The sequence below is a fragment of the Adiantum capillus-veneris genome, chromosome 4 (genome assembly GCF_014529385.1).
Source record: "Adiantum capillus-veneris isolate H3 chromosome 4, ASM1452938v2, whole genome shotgun sequence".
In the NCBI taxonomy this organism is placed as follows: domain Eukaryota; kingdom Viridiplantae; phylum Streptophyta; class Polypodiopsida; order Polypodiales; family Pteridaceae; genus Adiantum; species Adiantum capillus-veneris.
This window is the reverse complement of record NC_140934.1, coordinates 40,030,481-40,052,234: the sequence shown is the minus strand read 5'-3', so window position 1 is coordinate 40,052,234 and position 21,754 is coordinate 40,030,481. Positions and strand designations below refer to the sequence as shown.

At 44.1% G+C, this 21,754-nt stretch overlaps 1 protein-coding gene across 2 annotated transcripts in view; it reads right to left on the bottom strand.

The window, feature by feature from the left end:
* The window catches only part of LOC147459014 (RAP release 2, galactose-binding-like domain protein, putative (DUF1997)), a 91,230-nt gene extending 76,306 nt beyond the window's left edge, over nucleotides 1–14,924 (bottom strand). The window contains exon 1 of one of the 2 annotated variants that reach the window (XM_086510399.1): nucleotides 14,561–14,924. In XM_086510399.1, the coding sequence (XP_086366525.1) occupies nucleotides 14,561–14,831 (271 nt within the window). In that variant the 5' untranslated portion in view covers nucleotides 14,832–14,924. The remainder of the gene's footprint in view (nucleotides 1–14,560) is intronic. The other variant, XM_086510398.1, reaches the window with a different exon arrangement.
* Nucleotides 14,925–21,754: the final 6,830 nt, after the last annotated feature.

The window sequence follows — 21,754 nt, the reverse complement described above, 5'->3', positions numbered from 1 at the left end:
AGATGGGTTCAAAGGAAACTTTGAGGAAAAAACAGATGCTTTCTGAGAAAGCGGGATTGCTTTTCGGGAAAGCAGATGCTTTCCCGCGAGGAAGTCTATGTCTGCATTGCAATTGTGCATGTGATTGCATCCAGGGACGCCTGGAAAGTGCTGTGAAAGCAGTGTTTTTAACTTATAAGGTTTTATTGAGTTTTTGGGCAGATTCAGACTATTTTTTAAATACGCAGGCCGCCCATTTAATAAGTGGGCAGCCATCTGATAAATAAGGCAACAGATCAGCCAGCGTTTTCTCTCTTTTTTTGGCAGAACAGCGAAAAAGAAAAAAAAAATGGCCGCGATCTCTACGCGAGCAGCTATTTGTGCCCGTGGCCAGGAGCTATAAAAGCATCACATGCCCTCACTCAGAGAGGAGGATCAATTTTTGCAACAAGGAGATGGTACTGCAAAGTTCACACGCAAAGAAGACGTTTGCCGGTGGTGCCCATGACTGTCCCAAGTGTACCCGATGTCGCCAAGACCCAGTGCGCGAGCTCCCTCGCGAGGAAGTGCCACGGAGCGCATTTCCATCGCGACAAGCTGCTAATTTTCTCTGTTTTCAGCCCATAAACGTCATAGATGGGGCTGATTTACAAGAAGGAACCGGAGAACACACCTCTTTTGTGTGTAGGATTGGAAGAGAGGATTTTCTATTTAGCAATCTCTTCCGAGGAATTGCTTTTTTTTTCGAGAACCTAGTTGCGTTACGAGCATCGAGACTTTGAAGGTACGATTTTCATGTTATGATCTCGAAGTATTTGATTGCAGGTGTACTTCCTCTTCGTGAGGGAGTAGGAGCAAAGGAAGGCATGAGCCTCTGCAAGAGAAAAGCGCTCGGAGGAACTAGAGCCCGATCAGCCCAAGGGTTTCGTACCCAAGTTTGGGAAGCAGATCCACGGATCGAAGAGAGGTAGACTCTCGAGATGTGATCCGGAAGTTGAAATTCCCAAGGGAAGGACTTCGTGTCCAGGAAAGCGGAGTTAATCGGCAGGAAGGACTCTGGAAACAGAGTTAGAAAAGAGTTGCAAGGATGTCATGCCCTGAGTCTAAGAGGTGAGATCCAGAGGCGAGAACCTTGATTCTCGAGGATTTGGAATAAGGAATGGAAGTTCCTTGGAATAGGGTTTTGCCCTAGGAATAGGAAGTCGAGGCTTCCAGGAACCATCAAGTCTTATTCTAAAACGAACTTGGTAATACGTTCGGTTCAAGTGCTTGTATAGACTTCTCCTCAGTAATAAAGATACTATTACGGGGGGGACCAGCCCATCTTTTGGTCCCTAGTACTGTGTCGATCATCTCACTCTGTATCTCTCTCTCTATCTATATCCTTTGGCTTCAGTATTAAGTGATAAATTCTATTTATCGGAGTATTACCTGGATGAATCCAGGATAAGCCTAGATTCACCTATTAAGGAAAGTGCAAGATATAGACCCATGGTAGTCACCCACAAGACAATATAACCATCAACTCATCATGCGTAGCATTGACTGAATACCACGACATCCCCACTAACGTCGGAGTATATTTTATATTGTTATGCGCTCCCGTTTGTGACAGTGGTATCAGAGTATGGTCTCCTCTCTTTCTCGGTAAAGGAGGACGACTCTGGGAAGATACGGGAAGAAGCCATGACAAGCCAAGAGAGATGTAAGCAGGCAGAACCCTAAGTCCTGCAAGAAAAAACTCGCAGAGTTCGGAAAATTTTTCTCTCTGCAAGAAGTCGACACAGGACTTGGGATTCTCTGAGAAGGCGACAAGAGGATGATGCTCAAGAACCTAGAGAATCCAAGGAGCAGAATGCTCGAGATCCTTTAGAATCCACAAAATATCCATGAACGTCAATCCAGAACCATAGCCATGAAATCGTGTCATTCCGGGAAGGATATGAAGAAGGTCTCTAGACCTCAGAACACTCCGGTCAAGTTTGATACTTTTGACGGAACGGAAGATGCCCCAAAAGCTACCGCTTTCATTCAACAGTTTGAAGTTGCCTTTGCAAACGGCAATTTCTGAGAAGCGTCGAAGGTGAGGCATGTGACCAAACACCTAAAGGGAATTGCAAGTACTTGGTGATATCCCAAAGCTCTGCAAGGAACTTACAGCAAGACTTGGATTCAATTCAAGGCTTAATTTTTTGACAAATTTTTTTTCCTCTACGCTTTGAGGAAGGCATCCAAGAAGATTGGGATCGGTTTGCCCAATAGGAACACGAGCGAGTCAAAGCAAGCACTGGTTCACTCTTGCCAAGGTAGCTTCATTTTTTATCCTCTCCAAGGAAAAAAAGATGAACAAATTTAACGGGACTTTTGCCTAAATTTTGTAAACCCATCTGCAAGATACTTTGCAGCAAATGGTGGAGTCAGCAATAAAAGCTGAAAATGTACACCTTAGTGTACATAGAATCTAATCCCCGTAGTGGGACGAGAACCATTTAACACAGAAACAACAAATTTTTGTTATTTCTTCTAGAAGGATACGTTGCTATCCGGAGAAAGTTTGGAGTAAGGGAATTCAATCTAACTCCTGAGTTCTTGAATAGAAGACCCTCAAACTTTAAGTGAGAGTGCAAGTCTTTGATCAAAGTTAAATCTTTGAGGAATTCATAAACTGCGTATTGCTTTTATACACGAGATATGCATGTGTCTAACCAGAACAAACAATAACTCTTGAATGTTTATGAGAGTAGAATTGAGTTGAAACATTGCTTTATGCGATGGATTGGTTTGCTCAACCATCCGGAGGTCAACTATTGATCTCGTATCCGGTAGTTCACCAACAAATTACCTGCTATTGCGGGTAGGACGGCAGAAAGGAAGGAACCATTCCGAGCTTTCAACCAAGAAAAGCTTTCACTAAGCTTATGAACCAACACCCTCTTCCCGGTCAGGGAAGACATGGTAGTGCTTTTCGCACAAGTGAATGAACACTCTCTTTACGAGGGAAGGAACAAGTGACGACTACGAATCCAAGGATTGAAATCCTAGTTTATTTGATGAGCGGGTTTTGCTCTAAGATTGAGCCAAGGGATTGTCAGGTTGAGCGTCTTCGCTCTAAGGATCTTACGAAGGAAAGGTAATTTCCCAGGCTCACTGAAACTTATATACACCTTTGGGTACATGGATAACACACGAAGATGCAGACCTATGCCAAGGAATTGGACGAGAGTTTGTTATACTCTCTTGAGCACCTTTTTACACGCAAGGATATTCCGACACGAAAATCTCTATATGAGATGTGTTCGGTAGAAGGAATTTGAGTTTCTCTACGGAGAAGATGTTTTCTGATGGTCGTTGATCATTGAGTACGCTATGTGCCTTTACCATTACAGTAGCAACTTTTGGTTGCGGTATATGTTTCTCCATGAGCAGGTCAAGTAGCATTTACACGTTGCTGGAATAAATTCGAACTATTATGTTCGTAAGAATATAGTTCGCCAACCGTTTCAAAATGGTAAGAATTACATATGGGAGAACATCCCTGAGAATCAAAGAGGGTTCGCTCTATTGTGAACCGGGTTTGAACGTACATTCAGAAAATGCTATGGCTAGAATCCTATTTGCCTGAGATTTTGCAAGGTGTCATTGATGCTCGCAAGGTGAATCATTTTTTATGATTCTGTAAGGAAGAGACTCTAATGGGCGTCCAGAAAACACTGCTGGTGGTAATAACTCGCAGGAGGAAAAGATTGGAAGGAAGTGCCGCCGTGCACAAGGAATCTTCGGATTGGAATCGTCCGCTTACGTTGAGCGACGGCCCGCAACAAGAACCTTCTATAAGTTGATCGCAAATTGTGAAAGAAAGATATCGAGCTTAATGCTCTATGACTCGCGCATTCCCTATGTGGGAGGACACAAGAGGTTTAATACCCTCTAAACTAACAGCACAGGATTATGCGCAAGGACAGATACCTAGATTGATTTCTAGGAAGATTATTCTATTCGAATTTGAGAAGACGGAATCAAGTTAACAGAGTCTCCGATAAGGAAACTTTGGATCAGAACAATTGGCCTACCCAAAGCAAAGGCCCGGAATAAGAACTTACTTTGGTAAGGTGACACACTTTGTCTGCCACAAGAAGATTCACATAAGCTTAATGCTCTCGACATTCCCTATGTGGGAGGACGCAAGAGGTTTAATATCCTCTGGACTAACACTGCAGATTATGCGCAAGGACAGATACCTAGATTGATTTCTAGGAGGATTATTCTTCTCGGGATTGAGAAGGTGTTGCTAAATTGGCTTTATCTGACATAAAAATAATTCTAAATGAATTATTGGATTTAGAAGTGAGAGGGTTTTCTCGCTTGGAACACCAAGAAAAATAATTCTAAATGAATTATTGGAATTTTAAGTGAGAGGGTTTTTCTCACTGGAGACATCCGAGTACAGAGTATTCCTGGTGCGTCATTCAAAGTAATGACGGGAGCACTGAGAACGGGAATATCTGTAAGGCCACCAGGAACGGGTACTTCTGATGCGTCACATCGGATGGGGGACAGGGAGCATCGGAAAGAAATATCCGACCATCCGGGAACGGACATCTCTGATGCGTCATAGGATGGGTGACATCGAGGTTGTGAAGGAGATTGTACCGTAAGTTCGGTAGGAAAAGACTAGGTGATGGGTATTCTTGATGCGTCACAAGGTGGGTGACGGGTGCATCAAAAAGGGAATATCCGTAGTCAAGAGGAAATTCCAAACTGTGTTAGTGCACAAGGAAAAGCAAGCACTTGAATGAAGATGGGTTCAGAGGAAACTTTGAGGAAAAAACAGATGCTTTCTGAGAAAGCGGGATTGCTTTTCAAGAAAGCAGATGCTTTCCCGCGAGGAAGTCTATGTCTGCATTGCAACTGTGCATGTGATTGCATCCAGGGACGCCTGGAAAGTGCTGTGAAAGCATTGTTTTTAACTTATAAGGTTTTAATGAGATTTTGGGCAGATTCAGACTATTTTTAAAATATGCCGGCCGCCCACTTAATAAGTGGGCAGCCATCTGATAAAAAGGCAACAGATCATCCAGTGTTTTCTCTCTCTCTTTTTCTAGCAGAATAGCGGGGGAAAAAAAAAACGACACAAAAAAAAAAAAACATGGTCGCGATCTCTACGCGAGCAGCTATCTTTGCCACGGCCAAGGAGCTATAAAAGCATCACATGTCCTCTCCCAGAGGGAAGACCAATCTTTGCAAGGAGGAGATGCTGCTGCAGATTTCAGCGGTAAAGAAGACGTTGCCGGTGATGCCCATGGCTGCCCCAAGTGTACCAGATGTCGCCAAGACCCAGTGCGTGAGTTCCCTCGCGAAGAAGTGCCTAAGAAGCGTGTTTCCGTCGCGACAAGTTGCTGTTTTTCTCTGTTTTCAGCCCATAAACGTCATAGACGAAGCTGATTTACGAGAAGGAACCCGAGAACACACCTCTTTTGTGTGTAGGATTGGAAGAGAGGATTTTCTATGTAGAGATCTCTTCCGGGGAATTGCTTTTCGAGAACCGAGTTGCGTTTCGAGCGTCGAGACTTTGAAGGTCAAGATTTTCATGTTATGATCTTTGAGTATTTGATTGCAAGTGTACTTCCTCTTCGTGAGGGAGTAGGAGCAGAGGAAGGCATGAGCCTCTGCAGGAGAAAGCGCTCTTAGGAACTAGAGCTAGATCAGCCCAAGGGTTTCGTACCCAAGTTTGGGAAGTAGATCCACGGATCGGAGAGAGGTAGTCTCTCCAGTTGTGATCCGGAAGTTGAGATTCCCAAGTAAGGACTTCGCGTCCGGGAAAGCAGAGTTGTTCTGCGGCAAGAGGACTCTGGAAACAGAGTTGGGAAAGAGAGTTGTAGGGATGTCATGCCCCGAGTCTGGAAGGTGAGATCCAGAGGCGAGAACCTTGGTTCTCAAGGATTTAGAATAAGGAACGGGAAGTTCCTTGGAATAGGGTTTTGCCCTAGGGATCGGAAGCTGACGCTTCCGGGAACCATCAAGTCTTATTCTAGAACGAACGTGGTAATACGTTCAGTTCAAGTGCTTGTATAGAATTCTCCTCAGTAATAAAGATACTATTACAGGGGGGGACCAGCCCATCTTCTAGTCCCCAGTACTGTGTCGATCTTCTCTATCTCTATCTCTCTCTCTATCTATTTCTCTCTGTATCCTTTGGCTTCAGTAATAAGTGACAAATTCTATTTATCCGAATGTATTTTATATTGTTATGCGCTCCCGTTTGTGACAGAAGGTGGAATTGAGTTAAGAGATTCTCAAAAACGTGAATGACGAGTTCTTACATGGCTCATAAGTTTAATGAATGGTGAAGGATATCCTCGAGGTACTAGAGGAAGAACATGAATCCGTAAGATAAGTATTGAATTATTAAACCTTTTTTTTAATTTATTTTTTAAGTTCTCTTCTGAAAAAGGACCAACTTAACTCACCATTGAGCAAGATTTGAAATTTTTCCGATTTCTCCTCGGCAGTTCGGTTGGACCTCTACAGTTGAGGACGACTGTTTATAAGTGAGAGGGATGTTGCTAAATTGGCTTTATCTAACATTAAAAAATTTCTAAATGAATTATTGGATTTATAAGTGAGCGGGTTTTCTCGCTTGGAACACCAGGAAAAATAATTCTAAATGAATTATTGGAATTTTAAGTGAGGGTTTTTCTCACTGGAGACATCCGAGTACAGAGTATTCCTAGTGCGTCATTCAAAGTAATGATGGGAGAACTGTGAACGGGAATATCTGTAAGTCCACCAGGAACGGGTACTTCTGATTCGTCACAACGGATGGGTAACATGGAGCATCGTGAAGAAGTATCTGACCATCCGGGAACGGACATCTCTGATGCGTCATAGGATGGGTGACATAGAGCATCGTGAAGGAGATTGTACCGTAAGTTCGGTAGGAAAAGACTAGGTGATGGGTATTCTAGATGCGTCACAAGGTGGGTGACATGTGCATCAAAAAGGGAGTATCCATAGTCAAGAGGAAATTCCGAACTGTGTTAGAATTGTCCACAAGGAAAAGCAAGCACTTGAATGAAGATGGGTTCAGAGGAAACTTTGAGGAAAAAACAGATGCTTTCTGAGAAAGCGGGATTGCTTTTCGGGAAAGCAGATGCTTTCCCGCGAGGAAGTCTATGTCTGCATTGCAATTGTGCATGTGATTGCATCCAGGGACGCCTGGAAAGTGTTGTGAAAGCAGTGTTTTTAACTTATAAGGTTTTATTGAGTTTTTGGGCGGATTCATACTATTCTTTTAAGTACGCCGATCGCCCATTTAATAAGTGGGCAGCCATCTGATAAATAAGGCAACAGATCAGCTTGCGTTTTCTCTCTCTCTTTTCCTGGCAGAACAGCGAAAAAGAAAAAAGAAAAAAAAAAACGGCCGCGATCTCTACGCGAGCAGCTATTCATGCCCGTGGCCAGGAGCTATGAAAGCATCACATGCCCTCACTCAGAGAGGAGGATCGGTTTTTGCAAGAAGGAGATGGTGATGCAGAGTTCACCCGCAAAGAAGACGTTTGCCGGTGGTGTCCATGATTGTCCCAAGTGTACCCGATGTCGCCAAGACCCAGTGCGCGAGCTCCCTCGCGAAGAAGTGCCTACGGAGTGTACTTCCATCGCGACAAGATGCTGTTTTTCTCTGTTTTCAGCCCATAAACGTCGTAGACGGGGCTGATTTACGAAAAGGAACCCGAGAACACACCTCTTTTGTGTGTAGGATTGGAAGAGAGGATTTTCTATGTAGAGATCTCTTCCGGGGAATTGCTTTTTTTTCCGAGAACCGAGTTGCGTTACGAGCGTCGAGACTTTGAAGGTATGATTTTCATGTTATGATCTCTAAGTATTTGATTGCAGGACCCAGGTGTACTTCCTCTTCATGAGGGAGTAGGAGCAGAGGAAGGCATGAGCCTCTACAGGGGAAAAGCGCTCTGAGGAACTAGAGCCAGATCATCCCAAGGGTTTCGTACCCAAGTTTGGGAAGCAGATCCACGGATCGAAGAGAGGTAGACTCTCGAGATGTGATCCGGAAGTTGAAATTCCCAAGGGTAGGACCAGAGTTACCCGGAACGCGGAATGGGAACGGTGACGGGCCTCCCTGCGGAACGGGGGAACGGGAATGGGCCCGGAACGGGAACGGCGCGGAACGGTAGACTAAAAAAACACCCAAATATTATTTTTTTTAGCGTTATGTGTTTGAATACAAGTAGTATTAGAGTCCTTTGACTCTAATACCCACAAAATTGAAAAAACACGATTCGAAGACCATTTAACCTTATTATGACTTGATTGGGATGTGAGGCGCCCAGAGTACATAGCCAGATGAACAACAATGAGCAAACACGATGCCCATAGTACATACACAATGCTCTCAAATAATTGCAAGAGTAGTAGTCAGAGATAACACTTTGGAATTAATTATGGCTAATATAGTAACAAGCCTCAAGGGCCGCCAGCGGCAAAGGTGCTACAAAAAAACCAAAGGGGGGCAAAGTTCAAACCAGACTTCAGTGACCACAATACCAAAAGACTGAAGGTGACAAATACCATAAAGATGCTAGTAGCTACAAATGGCAAAGAGGGCAAGGCTCAAGCAGCCATACAAAAAGGTGGATAAATGGCAAAGACTCAAGACTCAAGAGCCACTAGCCTGAGAGGCCTCCCAATCCGTAGTAGCCGGCTGTAAATCATACACATCCTCCCATTCCTCATCATCGAGGTCTAGGTCCGCCTCGATCTGAGCCACAGATGAAGTACCTTGTGGCTGAAGTACCTGGTGTTGGTGGATGTGCATCTCCACCCGCCTGAGAAGCCTCTTGCTCCATCTCCCACTGTGTAAAAGGATCTGTCTGTTTGTCTGTACTCTTGCAAAGCATTTTCAAATTTGCGCTGACGAAAACAAGATCATTAGCCTTCTCCACTCCAAGCCGATTTCTCTTATTGGAAGCAATGTGGCTAAAGGTACTCCACAATTGCTCCAAGCATGAGGTACTAACTGGCTGGCTGAGAATACGGATCGCCAATCTCTGAAGCTCAGGGCCATCATAGCCATAGTCCTCCCACCAAAGCACTAAACCTATTTTCCTGCGATCAATCTGAGCATCTGGACTGCCAAATGACCCCCGCATCTCTCTGTACTGTCTCAGCTGATCTCTGACAATGCGTCGCCCATCTCTGTCTAGAACCATCTTGTTTAAGATCTCTGTAAATTGGTTCATGACTTCCCTATCTGTCTCTTGCCCTGCACCTTGGAACTCTGGATCCACCATGTACGCTGCCCCGTGTAAAGGAGAGGCATATGAATTCCACCTTGAGCTGCAAAGCGCATGGATCTCCTCATATCGGTCTGCGTTCGGCTCAAGCTATGCAAGCTGCTCAATCATGCGGTCCATTGCCTCATAAATCTTGCCAATGCAAGGATCCATGCCATCCAGAACTCGAAGCAAATGAACCACCAGTTTTACCTGTGCATCTAGACTCTTGAGCTCCTTCCAGAACGCAAGATCCTTTGCCTTATCCTTGAACAAAATCCCTGCAACTGTCTTTGCATAGGGGGAGGTGGTGAACTCATCACTGATGAAGACCTGTCGGACCGCATTTTGACATTCAGACAGCCTGCGTACAAGAAGAAAGTTGAATGCGAAGCGGGTATCTGAATACTTTAGAAGCACTTTGCCGCCCGACCTCTTGAGCTACTCACTCCGAACCAAGTTGTGATTGTTGATGAAAGTAACCATCTTCACTGCATCAGCAATGACTGGAGCAATCCAGTCTAGCTTGCCGATGTCTTTAAGAAAGTTGTTCAAGCAGTGTGCCATGCAAAAGCACACTGTCACATGCGGATAGTGGCCCTCTATGATAGCTACAACTGCCCTGTTTGATGCCTCCCCATCTCTGACAAAGGCCACCACGTGTTGCTCACCGATGGTTTCTATGGCCGTTGTCCACTCTGCAGAGAGTACATCGGCGGACTTGCCACTCTCAGTGACATCATGAGAGTGCACAAAGTACATCTCTCCACTGGAGTATGCGACGAGACCATGGATAGATCTCTTCCTTGTATCGCTCCACCCGTCAGCAATGAGGAAACGCCATGTTTTGCCCAAAGACGCTGAATGTTGAGAGTTGCGTGCTCCACGATAGCCTTCTCTCGATCGAGCAAGGTGGTTCGGAGAGCCTCTGAAGATGGCGGCACATAGCCGGTGCCATACTCTCCTATCCGTTGCACCATGACTTTCCAATACTCCGACCTATTTCGATCAAACATAGAAGAGGTTAGTATCAAAAAAGTGGAAACGACGATAACAAAAGAAATGAGAGAGAAGATTGATGAATCATAAAACAATGAACATACCTCGCTACGACAAATGGGATATGGTCGTGATAGAAGAATCGGGCCACGGCCGCATCCACCTCTTCCTTCTTCTTTGGGTCCCAAGAGGTGGCAAGGGTCTTTTGGCGACGAATTGGACCTTATGCACCAACACCTACACCGGGTAGAGAGGAAGAAGGGAAAATGAGGGTCTTTGGATCAATACCTTTGCGTGTCGGCTTGGCTTTCTGGTTGAATTGCCGATCCTTTTCCTCGAGCTCCTTTCTCTTCTCGATGGTTACGTTGGCACAAAATTTCACCTCATGTCCCGGCACTCGAAGAAAGTGTGCCCTCACTTTGTCATGCCCCCCTTTCCGCGTGTAAGAGCATAGCTTGCATCCCCATGCACGAGAACCTCCCGCCGCCGACAAGGTGCCCTCCGAGGTCACTTCATCCCACCACGACCATTCCTTCGCCTTTTGAGTGTTGCCCGCATGAACGGAGGGGGTTGAACGAGAAGAAGAGGCCATGGATGATGGATTATCCGTGAAAGAGAGAGCTTGATCTTGAACTTTGAGAGAGAGAGGGATTGAGAGAGAGAGGCTTGCCGCTTGATTCCGTGAGAGCTTGAGCCTTGAGCCTTGAAAGTTGAGGGTTAGAACTTAGAAGTTAGCCCAAGAGAGAGAGAGGTTGAGAGCTTGAGCCTTGAGGCATGCCGCGGCGCCACACTATGGCTTGAGAGTTGAGAGCAAGGCTCAAGCAAGGGAGAATGGGCCTTGAGGCTTAATGAGTGTGTGAAGAATGGGGGAGGAGGGGGGCATTATATACTTTTTTCACTGCTGAAAATGGCCGTTGGCTGCCCAACAGTCATTTTTTTAAATTTCAAAAACTGCCGTTGGGGCCGTTCCGGCCCGTTCCAGTCCGTTCCGGTGACAGCTTTCAACCGGAACGCCGTTCCGTTCCGACGCGTTCCAAAAACCTCCAGCCGGCCGGAACGCCGTTCCGGCGTTCCAAGGCCCTAAAGTACCGTTCCCCGGTAACTCTGGGAAGGACTTCATGTCCAAGAATGCGGAGTTAATCTGCAGGAAGACGACTCTGGAAACAGAGTTAGAAAAGAGTTGCAGGGATGTCATGCCCTGAGTCTCGAAGGTGAGATCCAGAGGCGAGAACCTTGATTCTCGAGGATTTGGAATAAGGAACGGAAGTTCCTTGGAATAGGGTTTTGCCCTAGGATTAGGAAGTCGAGGCTTCCAGGAACCATCAAGTCTTATTCTAGAACGAACGTGGTAATACGTTCGGTTCAAGTCTTGTATAGACTTCTCCTCAGTAATAAAGATACTATTACGGGGGGGGAGACCAGCCCATCTTCTGGTCCCAGTACTGTGTCGATCTTCTCACTCTATGTCACTCTCTCTCTCTATCTATTTCTCTCTATATCCTTTGGCTTCAGTATTAAGTGATAAATTCTATTTATCCGAGTATATTTTATATTGTTATGCGCTCCCGTTTGTGACAGATCCTGTTTGGAATTTGTTTGAAATGGATGGTATCTGTTTTGAACCTGTCTTGGTCCTGATGTGAATTGTTTGACTCTGGTTTTAATACTGGTTTCAATGATTGGTAATTTTACTCCCGAGTGAAGCAGTGAGAAATTATGTTTGAGAATGCTTGTTCATACTCATGGCCGGGACCCTTGTGGTTATTTACAGGGGGAGTATTGTTGTTGTTACTCAGGGCCCGGACCTGTGTGGTTATTTACGGGGGGAGTATTAAGAAGTCTCAATAGTGGTTAATCTCAACACCTCCAAATGACGCAGGCTGCGGTCTGGGGGACGTTTGGTTGTACAAGGCCTCTATATCTCCAAGCCCGGACCTTTTTAGGTTATGCAGGAGGAGTGATGAGGGAGTCGTTGAATATCTCCCGGCCCGGACCTTGTTAGGTTATGCGGAAGGAGTGTTCATTGGCGGCTTTATGTTTCTCTGTCTTGTAACATGCATATGTGAGCATTTGTGTTGCATTGTGATGTGCCAATTACTAAATATTCCTAATTGGATGAGATTGCCTGGGTATGAAATTTTAGTGCATCAAGACACCCGTGGAAGATCAATACGGTCTGGGTGTGATGGCTAATTTTACTACGACGGAATATCAAGAGTTCCGATCTGGACGAAAGGAGAAGCTAACTCCTTGATCAAAAGAGCAGAAAGGAGAAGCTAACTCCTTGATCAAAACAGCCGAAAGGAGAAGCTAACTCCTTGATCAAAAGAGCAGAAAGGAGAAGCTAACTCCTTCATAAAAAGAGCAAACTGATTGTCCCTCGGAAATTTTTGAGCTAACTTGAGTTGTTTTGCATATATGCTGTAATCGAGGACGATTACTCTCTCTCAAGAAGGGGAGATGTAACAAACTGCTGACGTGTCGACCTACTGAAGAACGGAGCCACCGGCCGAGGGGCCTAAACCCTAAGAAGAACAAGTAACAGAAGAAGTGTCACAAAGTGATGACGTGGTTGCCCAAGAGCAGAAACCCAAACTGCTGAAACCCTAATTTTGGAAACCCTAACCCTAAAACCTGCAAACCCTAATTCTAGAAACCCTAACCCTAAGGGCAGCAAGGAGATTTCCAAAAATTGCATTGGTTGATGACATGGCCGCTTGTACGGATTTCCGTGATTTACACTGGCACCTTTTTGGTTTTGCTTTTGGACCAAATGCTTTTAAGTTTAAAGGCTTTTCACTGTAACTGCTTTTCAGGCCAAGGGCCTTTAAATATGAGGCTAGGACTCATTCTCTGGCATGCTTCTTGGAGAAGGTGCAGAGTCTAGAGTGTCGGCTTGTACTTTGATGATGCAATATAAAGAAATACCGAAAGGGGTGCTAGGTTTGGGGCCAATACTCTCTGGGGTGGAATTCCGCCACTCCGTGTCGCGTATTGTCTCTCTCTCTCTCAATTCAGTTGTTATTTAAGTGCTAAAAGTCTGTTTCAATCTGTTCTTTTCTATTGGCACGTGGTGCCCGTCTTGTGACAGATTTCTTTACACTAGATATTGGACAGCCACAGGAGCAGCCAGAAGAGCAGCCACCATTGCAAAGCTCTATCCGCACTCACACTACCACTACTGGCACTATCATAGACCGAGCAGTGGAACTAGGGAGATCCTGACGACCACGAGTGAGGAGAGGAGCTACACAGCATTGACCGAGAGTACAGCAGAGGATTCGGCCATACTTTCTCGGCATCCAAAGTACATATGAGGATGGATACTCGCCATTTCCCCCCTTCTTCCATTGTACTACATCTTCTGTACTTTTTGTATTAGCTAGCACATCCATACAGTCCCAGCTTGTAGTAGTTGTATTTTGTTTTAGATCCTTTTTTGTATCCGGACATGGTATCACATTCACTATGTTGTAACAACTTGATCACGTTAATATATCATTTCATTATCTCTCTCTCTCTCTCTCTCTCTCTCTCTCTCTCTCTCTCTCTCTCTCTCTCTCTCTCTCTCTCTCTCTCTCTCTAAGGCTCAGGAAAAGATAGGTTCGCTTTATCCAAAGCCTGTTTAAAATGAAAAATTGGCTCGCTCACATTTGGGCAAGAAGGTTCTCAAGCCGGTTCAGATTATAAAAATTTTAGTTATAATATGAGATTTTTAGTGTGATTATCCCTCTCAAATTTAGTGTTAGCCTGCTCATATGCGTGTGAAAAGGTTCCAAAGCCGGGTCCACAAAAAATCTCTCTCTCTCTCTCTCTCTCTCTCTCTCTCTCTCTCTCTCTCTCTCCTCCTATCCCCCTAGCCTTAGGATGGGTATATATATATATATATATATATATATATATATATATATATATATATATATATATATATATATATATATATATATATTTTACTGCAAGGCCTTACATCTGCATACATCATATAGTCGTAGTCACAGGATCCATAGCGCTTGGAAAGTAAACACTGGTATCCAATGATGCTGTGAGCTCCTGTTTACTAATCTCCATGACAAATAGAGACGTATACATATGCATTGGATTTTTCTTATAGCTCTCTCTCTCTCTCTCTCTCTCTCTCTCTCTCTCTCTCTCCTGTGTTTGGTGTGCGTGTGTGTTGAACTAAATCTAGATCTTTTGCGTTTCAAAAGCCACGAAATAAATAAAGAAGTTTCCAGTCTTTGCAATTAAGGAAACAGGGGAGGTATCCCTCACCCAGAGAAAGAGTGTTGCAGTACCGAGGGGACGTTGTGCCTCTTCAATAAGGAGATTCTCGGAGGCCTGGGCTTTGAAGCAAGCCTTGTGTTCAATGGTGGAGGAGGAGCTCTCTTCACTGGGCGAAGTTAGAGAGGATCGCGAGGTCTGTGCAGAAACAAGGGTCGATAAAGGACGCAGAGCAGGCGCCCGTTGCCTGAATCCGAGCTGCACAAAAGAAGGGCTAGATCGATGGAGCGAAGAGGGACCATGGCAGCTGCACCCGGCGAGTGGATTGAGGGTGCTTGTTGCCATGGTGGAGAAGCTTACAGTGGCCTACACCTTCCGCATGCTCTTCTCCACAGCTCAGAGTTCTGCTCTTCAAAGTTTAAATCCTGGTGACCAATCTTATTGTGGCCAATCACAATAAGGCCACGGCCGCTGAATTTTTTGAGCCCTGGCCTAAGAGTAAAGTCCCACTGCATAGGTCTAGGTCGCATACAAGGAAATCCATCTTACTTTTTCATCATGGCATGCCTTGGCCTTCAATCTTGCTATGGGTATTTACAGCAAGATCCTGATGGATTTGGAGGGAGCAAAAAGGAGACTTTTTTAAGCTAGCCCACCCTTGTCACTGATTGGCACGGGCCTCTTCCAATGGGATCAATGGGTAGAAAAGGGTCTAGGCCTTATCATTTATCCAAGGCAGTCGATTAAGGCCCAACGGCAATTGGTAAATTCGAGAAAAATGATAAATTCGGGTGACAACGGTGCTCATTAATGCATACTGAATAAAATCGACTGTGGAATTAGAGTAGGACAAAGATAAGTAAAAGTAGCTTCAAAACACAAGAGAAGAATATATCCACATTTATGACTACTTAAAGTCTTAGAGCTTTTAAAGGCCACATGTCATATGTCAATTTGTTGAGGGATACAATGTCAGTAAATTTGGAAGTTTTTGTGAATTCGAGAAAATTTGTAAATTTGGGTAAGCGGGTTATGGCTAATTTGGGGGTTTTGGACACCATATTTCTACGCCTTCAGTGTCTTCTCATCTCTCTCTCTCCTTTTACCCTTCCCCCCTCTTGCAACACCATGGAGTGGTACATTGAAAGTGAAGACAACAATGATTACGAAGGAGAAGAGAGATCATCTAATAGTTCGAGTGATAATGAAGATGGGGTATGTCAAACAACTTCCACTGACTTGGATATCAACCAATCCAATGTGTAGAGCAATACATCACTTGATGTGGCTTTACAAGTGTCTTCAAGGTATTTTGCGTTTACTAAAGATGCATATGCATTAATGGTCAAGACTTTGCCAGAAGATATTTCATTATCTTTGGATACACTAAAGTCTTGTGATCCTAAAGGATTGCTTGATGTTAAGAAATGGCGACGAATGAAATACATGATGTTCTATGTCTCAATTCACATCCACTCTTAAGGATTCCATGTGTTGAGGATTGGGAATGTATTGTCAGAGAAGCACATTGCATGGAAGACAGTGTTAGTCATAAAGATATAACAACTACACTTGATACCTTGAGGTCAACTTGGTGTATTGATGTCAAGCGTGGTGGAATCCCCATGTCCTACATCAAAGAATATGTATTGTCATGTGGATGTGGCCGTCAAAGGATCAAAGTCAATGTTGCTCCTCAACGATCCTTTGACCTCAACAATACCCCATCCTAGGAAATACATACAACAAGAGCCAATGTGGATGTGCAACTCGAGCATCGTATGATTGTGCTTTCAAGAATGGGTAACATGCGACCCAACGCTTTGGTCATTGATAAGCCACCTCAAGAGCTAGAGGCATTTCTCAAAGTGGTCAATGAAGATCCTTTTTGCTAGGAGACAACATTGGAAGGATCCTCCTGTCAGATTGCACGTCAGATCATTCTATGTTGGTTCCATGCAAAGAAGGCATGGATAGATAATCTTCTCCCCCAAGTTCCTAAGGAGGTTAGAAGTGAGCTCTACATGGAGATGTCTAACCTCATGCAATACCCGAGCGAAGAAGATTTTGATGGCAGATTTCAGCAAATGCTTCTCCGGTATGCAACTTACCCCAACATGGTCCGATATGTCACCAATAGGCGGTGTGTGCGGTTTTGTGTGTGGAGAGTGCGGTGGCCTAAGTTTGGAAGGCTCTTTCCCCATGTTGACACCACAAACCTAGTGGAGTGTTTGTGGGGCAGTACATCAAATACACTCTTCTAGAGGTGCGTATAAACAGATCCATAGTGGACCTTATACATGCATTTGTTGGTGATTTAAAGAGTGGGGCCCGCATAGGTGGTACATTGTTGAAGTTCTTCATGAAAAAACAAGAAATAGGTTTGCGCCATCTTATGTTCATTAATTTTTTGTTACGTTTGTGTATTCAAGTTTCATGAATATGCTTGTCGTATATGCAGCTGATTCCATATGGTTTGGAGTTCAAGTCTCCTCACATAAGCACACCAACAAGATACAGGAAGGGGAGAGGAGTTTGCAAAGATATGCACTTGACCCCTCTTGCCTTCAAGTTGTCAGTGAAATCCTCTTACAATTTAAGTTGCAAAGCTCCAGTATACCCACCCAATGGTACAAATTAAAACAATGTTAGCTTGCAAGCAAACTATTGTGATTGTCTTGATTGGTCCTCAGGATGTAAACATCTTTACGATGTACGATTGATTGGCACACACCATTTTCAACACTTGAGTTCCATTCTACCAATTGTGGACAAGGCCCACAATAATGTAAGGGGTCCAACATGATGATCGCACAACAAGTCCAACATCGAGGAAGAAGTGGCCAAGGGACTCCAAGAGCTCAAGGACTTAATTCTCTCAATAGAGCAAGACCTATTATATAGAAGTGTCAAAGAGTTGGAGACTATGGTGCATCAAGTGAGGATTGCAAGAGAGTCTATTAGATCTGCCATAAAATCTAATATCTAACCAACCCAAATGATTTTCTCATATTAAACTGATCACTTAATGTGGGAGAATAAACGGGAACAAGGGTTAAGATATTGACATGTGCATATAGATCTATCTCTACACGGGGCCAATGGTAAAGGGGCCCAAATGAGAGATGGTCTATCAAAGAGTACGGCTAACCGATGGAGCATAAGACCTTAGGGTTAGCTTCATTGAAGACCTCCAATAATGAGTGTAGAAGTCCTTTGACCTTAGGTATGCTAGGGTTGTGCTTGAGGTGGGAACCCAGCCCAAGCTTGAAGAGCTTAAGGGCCAAACTTGTGGTGGGAACTGGGCCTAAGCTTGAGGGGCTTGAGGTGTTAAAAGTCAAGATCTAATCCCTACAAGGAGGGGGTGAGCCCTATATGAGGGGGGATGAGAGAGAACACCCACACACTCACACAAGGCCTACTTGGTACAAAGAAAGCAAAGGGGACACTTGTCAAGTTCCTCCTCATGTTGCCCTCATGGTGTGCCTGAAGCCTATTGGTTGGCCACCCAAGGGGTCCAATGATAATTTAGGAGATTTAATTAATTGTCTTCGCATTTATCAAGCCCTCTCTCTCAAAGGGGAAAGGGGGACACTTGTCCTAAGGTACCCTTGTTGCTTGTAATGCCTCCTGCTTGTGATTGGCTAGGCCTGGAGGGGTCCAATGAGCTTCAAGCATGAGCTACGAGGGGGGTCGACCAAAGCAAGTTAGGGGGTTTCTTAGGGGGTATACTCTCCCACACACACTCTCATTATGCAATGTGCAAAGTGCAAGAGCTCCCTCTCCTTCTCCAAGCAAGTAGAGGTTGAGAGCCTACACCAACACTCTTGGCTATGGAGTGCAAATCCAACCAAGAGCCATGCTTCAATGCTTAAGCTTGCCATCTTCTCCATCTTTATTACTATGCTATTATACACTAACACTTTTGGCCATGGAGTGCAAATCCAACCAAGAGCAATGCTTCAATGCTTAAGCTTGCTATCTTCTCCATCTTGATTACTATGCTATTATGTATGCTAGCAAGAAGAGTTATGACAAGTGAGGAACTAATTCTTTCTCCTATGAAATGTTTCTTCTTCCTCTTCCCTATTCTCATTCCCTGCTAGGTCTCTCCAGCTTCGAAGGTGTTTGAGGTCTTGGGACTGAGGCTTGGGATAGTTAAAGCTTTCTTCAAAGTTTATGTTATGCTTGTGATGCATGAAGCTTTCCATCTTAATTGCATCACCTAGGTCACAAGGAACACAAATATTGTATTGTAACAAGTCTCTCTCTTAATGGGAGAAATCATAATACAAATGCCTATCGGAGGGGGGACCGACTCCACATAAATCCGGTCCTCAACTGTTGTCATGTTCTCTAAATTCTCGCTCGTGCAAAATTATTGTCCATGCTAAGTTAACTAATTGCTATGTCTATGTTGTTATCTTCAATTATGTTCACCTGCTATGCTCACAAAGTAATCTCTCAAAAGTATTCTCATTAATATCCGCTACTATCAAGCTAAATGGGCCAATTCCATTACATTGGTATCAAAGCATTTGGTTTCTCTTTTCTTGCTTAAGAAGAGGTCCTTAAGTAGCCTATAAATGCTTGATTTTGTTAATTATATTAGGGTAAGTGGAACTGGGATCTATTATCGGTTTTTTTGAGCTCACTATGTGGGTAATGGTGCACACCTCGGGAGTTTTGGACTTTATAATGGAGTCCTTTTAGACTTGCCTACAACTTTACCATTATTGAGCCATAAGAAGTCCGAAAGGAGCTAGCCCTTGGCAACTCTGCTATGTTAGACCTACTCCACTACTCTCTATAATTAACCACTTCGAGCCGTGGGTGTAGATACTTAAGATCCAATTTTCAAAGGCTAAGAGGAGTGGAAACTGAGGTTTTGAATTTCCAAAGCATACACTTACATACATACATAAGTTTTGTTAACATGGCTGACAATAATCAAGAGAGTAGAATGAACATTGATAGCTTTGATTTTGCACATGAAGGTGCTAATGATGATGCCCCCATGTTTGTGAATTATCTCATCACTAGGTTGTAGCAAGCTATGGACAACCCTACTTTGCAAGCCGAAGTTACTCAACAACTTTGTGCTTATGGAATTTCCCTTCCTCTCCAAGAGGAGAGAGAGCTTAGGTGGCCTCTTGAAGAGATCCCCAAAAGAAGACTCTCTCCCATTCAAGAGGAGGAATCCAAAGAGCAAGAAAGCAATGAAACTTTAAGTTCCTCTGAAGATGTGGCTCCACGAAGACGGCGACCTAGAAGATCACCCACTCCTCCCAAGAGGAAAAGATCAACACATAGTCCTTCTCCTCGTCATTCTGAAAGAGAAGAGAGGAAACAAAGGAAGAAAAGGGCTAGAAAGAGGTCACCCTCTTCTCCTTCTTCTTTACCTTCCTCCTCTTCCAATGAAAGCTATGGCTATTCTCATGAGATTCTCCTAGAGAATACAAGAGGGGAGGACATCATAAATCATTCCTTGCATGGTGAAGGTCACAAAAGTTAAAGAAGTTCAAGGAGGGAGGAAAGAATATCTCTTTTCTCACCTATGATGGCACCTTTGGTGCTACCGAAAAAGTGTTGAAATAATTTGATGCAGCCTTTGGAGATGAGGGCTTTACGGAGTCCTCCAAGCTACACCATGTAGCTATGCACTTTCAAAAATCAGCTTGTCAATGGTGGGCTAGCCTTCATGGCAATGGTGAAGCCCCAAAGACATAGAAAACTCTACGAGTTTCCATCATGAAGCAATTCCTTGCAAGCGATGCAAAGGACAAAGTGCTTACCGAATGGCGCATCTTGAAGCTTCTCTCTCATGAGTCTATCCACAAATATGTAGACAAGTTTTGGGATTTACATCTCAAGGCTACTGTCTTTCAAAAGATAGACTTTGCCGAGCAAAGGCAACAATTCTGTGCGGGGTAACCTGAAGAGATGTCCGAATGCATCAACTCTCAACGGCTTGGTACTATTAGCGAAGTAATCCATCAAACCATGGTTGCTTCACGTATCAATTTCCATCAAGGGGCTAGAAGGAATGTCAAGCCCATGGAAAACAAAGACAAAAATGATGCAAAGGGAAAAACAATGTTTAAAATTCTTCCCAAGGCACTTCCAACAACAACAACAACAATCGGTTAAAGGAGAAGGGAGTTTACAAAGGCAAAAACAAACTCTCTCTTGAAGAGCTTGAAGCTTTTCTCAAGGACCATAAGTGTTTCAAGTGTGGGGAGCAAGGACATGGCTATCGTTCTTGCCCCAAGAAGAATGCTCACAATGAGACTCCTAGGGCTTCCACCATCGAAGCTCCAAAAGAGGATGCTCATTGCAAAGTATCGTCACTTTCCTATGCTTGGGGAAAGGTAAAAGATCATGATGCCTTCATCTTGTTTGACCCTGGCTCTACTCACAACTTCATATCAATGGAGTTGGCCACCAAGTTGGGCATTCAAGCTTTCGAGATGGGAGATATGGTAACGGCTAACATAGCTTTCAAGGGACAACAAGCCTCCATTACTCCCTTGATTGGGAAGTTGAGGCTTCATGTCCAAAGCTATGTCGACAAAGAAGACTTTTTCGTCTCTCCTCTCCAACATGAGGATGCTATCCTAGGGGCACCATGGTTTGATCGCATGGCTACCAATATGAAGTTCCTTGAAAGAGAATCTACTTCACCTACTACAGGGGAAAGAACATGTATATAGATGTTAGTGAGCATGGTTGCACTATTCCACTTGTAAATCCTCTTGCTTTTGATAAGTCAATGAAGAGCTCAGTTTCTGCGTACATGATTTTTGTCAAAGAGTCTCTAAAGATCCTAATGTTTTATCAAATGTAAATGGTAGGAATCAAGAAGAGTTAGACTTGTCTAATTTTCTAAAAGGATTCCAAGATGTGTTCATCGATGATATCCCTATGGACTTACCTCCAAAACGAGGGGATGATGACCATCGCATTGAGCTCCTTTCATGAAGCTCACCTCCTAACAAGCCTCCTTATCGAGTCTCACAAGCTCAACAAGAGGAGATCATGAGGCAAGTACAGGAATTGGTAGACAAAGGGATCATGAGGTCTAGTTCCTCTCCCTTTTGTTCTCCAGTCCTTTTAGTGCAAAAAAATGATGGTACATACTGTATGTGTGTGGACTATCGAGCACTAAACCATATCACTATCAAAAATAGATTTCCCGTGCCTCGGGTAGAAGATCTGTTTGATAAGCTACAAGGCTCTACCTACTTCAGTAGGATTGACCTTAAAAG